Source organism: Phalaenopsis equestris, unplaced genomic scaffold (genome assembly GCF_001263595.1).
Source record: "Phalaenopsis equestris unplaced genomic scaffold, ASM126359v1 Scaffold001221, whole genome shotgun sequence".
Classification (NCBI taxonomy): Eukaryota; Viridiplantae; Streptophyta; class Magnoliopsida; order Asparagales; family Orchidaceae; genus Phalaenopsis; species Phalaenopsis equestris.
The window spans coordinates 329752-335008 of record NW_018165660.1 but is presented as its reverse complement, the minus strand read 5'-3'; the positions used below and the strand labels follow the sequence as shown (position 1 = coordinate 335008).

At 37.9% G+C, this 5257-nt stretch overlaps 1 protein-coding gene across 1 annotated transcript; it reads right to left on the bottom strand.

Annotated features, from left to right (window-relative positions):
- Positions 1 to 2021: 2021 nt before the first annotated feature.
- On the bottom strand, positions 2022 to 4471 carry LOC110033553 (14-3-3-like protein 16R). Its single transcript, XM_020737575.1, has 4 exons — positions 3881 to 4471; positions 3562 to 3684; positions 2450 to 2566; positions 2022 to 2356 (listed from the first exon to the last, which is right to left on the bottom strand). The coding sequence occupies exons 1-4, from the start codon at positions 4355 to 4357 to the stop codon at positions 2306 to 2308; spliced, it is 768 nt and encodes a 255-aa protein (XP_020593234.1). The 5' UTR covers positions 4358 to 4471; the 3' UTR covers positions 2022 to 2305.
- Between the last annotated feature and the right edge of the window lie 786 nt (positions 4472 to 5257).

Here is a 5257-nt window from a genome sequence, read left to right as displayed (position 1 = left end):
TAGGTTCAAGACGTTGACATCTTCACTAAAATGTTTTTCACCAATCAGTTTCATAAGTTCCACATTAAGTTGGCAATCTTATCTCAAAGTATTAACATTAAGTGAGGTAATAATGGCATCAACAACTCCTATGGTTAATATAAAATGGATTAGCAAATAGATCTATCATATTATCACAATTAGAAGCTTACCATCACATCTTTAATCGTAAGTACTGAATCAAAACAAACTCTCCTAATTAACTTATAGCTCTCTCTATGTTATATATGTGACACACATCAACATAAAATCATGTGATGTCGTTCTAACAGGTATCTATTTCTTCTCCACAGTACTTTTTTATCTTTTCTTTGGTGGCAAGGCCTTTGGGATATCATTGCTAGGGCATTAGGGATAAGTGAGGCTATAAATCGTTGAGAGATTTGATGAGATTGGGACAGATTGGAGTTTTGGCAATTAGAAAGTATGAATGAGAGATTAGCAGTTCGATGTATTTGGGTAAGGAACTGAATAGTAATATCCAATGTCTAATTGGATAGCTTTCTCCCTTTTCTGTAAACAATAATAAAAAATAATGAATCGAATGGACTATTTTCATACCTTTTATCGTATCTTTGTAATCTACTAATAACTACAGGCTAAATACTTCACTTTATAACTGAAATGAAAATGCTGCAAAAATTAAAAAGAAAAAGATAAAATGATTGGGAATCTTCACCAAATTCGTTGGACAAATTTCTCTTTCTTTTTTTTTTTTTGGGGAAAAAGAAAGAGAGACAGAGGGGGAAGAGAGGGAAAGAAGAGAGAGAAGAATAAATTTCTTTCCCCCTGAAATAATAAAATGAGCCAAGGCCCACTGGATATGTCCATGATGCACGATGCATGTGGTGGGCCAGTGAAAGTAGAGGCCACAGGATATGACGATATGATGGGTCCACATTCCACAACAATGCCGAGGGATTTCTTCCCTCCCGTCGGCATCTCAAGCTACCAAATAACATGTTTTCTACTTGCGGCCACGGCACCGTTAGTTACGTCGACTAATTGAGTTCCATTGCTGAAAAACCGGGCAAGAGAGCGTGGAATAACAACAGAATTCACGCGCATGTTGTGTTATGGGGTCCATAGGTATGCCCATTTTGGCAGACAAGTTGGCCCAGTCCAACGACTTCCAGCTTCAGACCACGATAGTTGGGCAACATGGACCCAAACAGAAATTAGGTCAGGATTCTCGTGGGCCAATTTTTCCTAAAATAGGTAGAATGGCATTTATCCATGCTCAGTATTAATATAAATACGCTTACCATCTAATAAATTTTAAATTTGTGATAAAAAATATTTAATATTTTGAATGATTGATACGTAAAAATCCAAGAAATAAAAATATATGATGTTCGGTATAAGAGAATTGACCGCAGTGCTTAACTAATATTTCAATTTTATTCAAGGTTTTTGGCCGAGAGCTTAGTGTCACAGACAAAAAGTACCACATCATCTAGATGTAGGGCTAAAAAACAGTATTTAAATCCTGGGCTGCCCACCAACCCAAAAAGATCTTTTGGGAGGCCACAAGTGGTATCAGAGCCGATTATTGTCTGTCAGGTGTCTGATCTCTCCATTGTACAGTGAGATCCTCAGTAGAGCCAATCCATAACGATAACGTCACGTGAGTGGGTGGAAGAGAATGTCACAGACAAAAAATCTCACATCGGCTAGGTTTAGGGCCAAAAAAACAGTATTTAAATCCTGGGTTGCCCACCACCCCGAAGAGCTCCGAAGAGCTCTTTTGGGGTGACATTAGACTATCAATCAAGAGATCCTGAATTCAAGGCTTTGCATATGTTGTAAGTTTATATTTATGATTTAAGTTCACTGAACCCCTAAAAGAAAATACATTTTCTATTTTTATCCATGAATTGGGCAGCATAGCATTTTTCTACAATAATACTGAATCTAAAATGGGAAAAAATCACTCAGTTCTTTCACTAAAATGAATCTCACAGAAACAGAACAACTTTTGATGAGGGCTTGCAAGGCATTGATTACAATAAAGCAAAAGATTGACAAAGAGTCCAATATAAATATATCTTGTACCATAAAAACAGTGGAAGCAGGTGGCGCAAAGAACAAACTGGTCGAATCATAAACACAACGAGAAATTAACCGTAGGAATCGAAAGCAGTACAATACAAAGAGGAATGGAACCCCATAAAAACCACAAGGATATCCATATCCTACTTAGCAAACACAAACATTGGACAGATAAAAATTGTAAAAAGACTGTTGAATCAAACAAGTTCTGCTGCTACTGCTCCTCACGATTAACAGCTTCCTTGGTCTCCTCAGCACCATCATCCTGTTTCATGACAGATTAATTCCTCAGATTTTTTTGCATGAAGAATTAAATACACAATACTGTCTCCAAAGACAAGGTGCACATTAAGTTTACCTGCATGTCAGAGGTCCATAAGGTGAGATTGTCGCGGAGGAGCTGCATGATGAGAGTGCTGTCCTTGTATGACTCTTCTCCAAGCGTGTCCAGTTCGGCAATGGCTTCATCAAACGCCTAACAAGTACATTGTAACGCATCAGCAGACAACAAAGACAACACAATTAACATTGCTCCTGTTCCCAGAAAAGGGCCTGCTTTTAATAAATCTCAGAGCTCTACATAACTTAAACAAAGCTGCAAACTTGCTTGAAAGCAATTATATAATAAATATACAATCAAGCACAAAAGAAAGGCTTTTGTATCCTTAAAATGAAACAAGGATAAATGAAACTGCAAGAGAGCTCAATGTCACCTTCCAAAAGAGCTATTCGGGGTGATGGGCAGCCCAAGACTTAAATACAGCTTTTCAGCCCTACACCTAGCCGATGTAGGACTTATTGTCTGTGACATTTCCATCCACCCAATCACATGACGTCCTCGTCATGGATTGGCTCCACCGAGGGTCCCACTAAACCATGGAGAGCACACACCTGACAGGCAGTAATCTGCTTTGATGCCACTTGTCACCTCCTAAAAGAGCTCTTCGGGGTGGTGGGCAACCCTGGATTTAAATGCTGTTTTTTTGGCCCTAAGCCTAGCCGAAGCAGAGAATGCTCAGGTAATTAAGCGCAAGGAAAACTCTTCACTTTAAGAGACTGTTCCCATTTCCCCCACTCTGGTTTTGAATTCAGTAAATAGTTTTATGTTTAACTGATATTGGTATCTATGAATGTTACTAACACCATTTCTAACAAACTAATTAAATGACATTCATTTGAATCAGAAATCCCGAAATCAAAAGCCTACCAGAATTTAATCAGATCCAGCATGCGACATCATTTTAAGTTTTGACTCCCTTAGGTTTTACTAAATTCTTATTAACTAAAACCCTACTTGCAGCGAAACAGCAAACTAATATGAAGAACACCCCTTCGATTTCAAACTCCAGGTATGTAAACCCACGCTAAAACAACTGATAGATGAAAGGAGGAAAAATTATCCAATTTCAAACATACAAAACAAATAAAGCAATTACTGTTCAACTATATAACGTAAATTGCAAATTGTACCTGCTTAGCAAGCGTGCAGGCCCGATCAGGTGAATTCAAGATCTCATAATAGAACACCGAGAAGTTTAGAGCAAGACCCAACCTTATCGGATGAGTAGGCGCCAGTTCCGCCACAGCAATATCCTACAGATCACATCCTAATCAAACCCAAATCGGCAAAGCAAACCGTATAAATTATATCAAGAACAGATCCACGCGCAAAAGATAAAATATAACAAAATAAAACACTATATATCGAAGAAAACTTCTGACGATTTGAAACACACATCAGATCTGCAAATAACCAGAGAAACTAAACAGAAGTGAAGCGGTAGCCGACCTGAGCAGACTTGTAGGAAGTAAGGGTATTCTCGGCAGCTTCCTTGCGTTCAGATCCTGTCTTAAACTCAGCGAGGTAACGGTGGTAATCGCCTTTCATCTTGAGATAAAAGACCTTCGAATCGCTGGCAGAAGCAGAGGGGATTAGATGGGAATCGAGTAGCTTCAGGATCCCGTTGCATATGGCGTTGAGCTCCGTCTCGATTTTACCCCTGTACTCCTTGATCGTCGCGACATGGTCCTCGTTCCCGCGGCTTTCCTCCTTCTGCTCGATGGACGAAACGATCCTCCACGAGGCGCGGCGAGCCCCGATCACGTTCTTGTAGGCTACCGAAAGCAGGTTTCGCTCCTCAACAGTGAGCTCCTCCTTATCCGCGGCTGCTGCAACCTTCTCTGTGAACTCAACCATTTCTTCGTACCTTTCGGCCTGCTCTGCGAGCTTCGCCATGTAAACGTACTCCTCCCTGGTTCCCGCCATCACCGTAGTTCCGAGGATGCTAGAGAAGAAAAGAATCAAAGAGGAAGATCAACGAAGGAGAGAGAAAATGGAGGAGGAAAGGAGAGAGATGGTTCAAAATTGGGGTTTAGAGGAACTTTATGGCATAGCGAATCTCGCGGCCGAGGAGGAGCGAGTAGGAGAGAGCCGTAACCGTCTACGTCTGATGTGGAGCTGAGCTGTAACTGATCATCCGGGCCAAAGTCCATTATCATAAAGATGTATTTTAGTGGGTCTTATATTTATTATTTTTTTTTATTGTGGTGATCGACGATAGAGATCGGATACTGCAGTCTGTATGGAATAATTTCTCCTCCGAGTTAATCTCTGTCGTTTGGATGTATATGTATTTATTTACATATTTAGAGTTCTATTTTATTTTTTAATTATATTAATAAAATTTTTATTTTATAATATTATATGGTAAGAAGGATGGAGCAAAATTGGTGTGAATGATTGATAAATGTTGTATTTTTGAATAAATTAATTTTATTTTTTTTTATTTTGTAAAATTCTTATTAAATCTATGACTATCATTAAAATTGGCTTATGGTAACATAATAGAAATTAATTATAAAAAATAAAAAAATAATAATAATTTCAAACATTAATTTGTAATGTAAAATTTTGCTAGTTTATTTACTTACAAGTAATAGATTATGATCTTATTTAATACTATTGTATTATAATTAATGCAATAAATTAATTTTTATAAGTATTGAGGGTTTAGGGTTTGGAACCAATTGGGATGATTAGATGTTTATTTTAGAGTTCATTTACAAATTAAGTATAAAATCTTACTAATAATTGAAGACCATTAAAAGAGAAAACACATACTAAGAAAGAACCAAGGAAATAAAATCAAAGCTTCTCTTTATTCAT

Bases quoted from the DNA above. Each gene is read 5' to 3' on its own strand.
- LOC110033553 (XM_020737575.1), bottom strand. From the start codon at position 4,357: ATGGCGGGAACCAGGGAGGAGTACGTTTACATGGCGAAGCTCGCAGAG. The intron at 3,685-3,880 runs GTCGGCTACCGC...TGTGATCTGTAG, and splicing joins CTTCCTACAAGTCTGCTCAG to GATATTGCTGTGGCGGAACT. The intron at 2,357-2,449 runs GTAAACTTAATG...GTCATGAAACAG, and splicing joins TATGGACCTCTGACATGCAG to GATGATGGTGCTGAGGAGAC.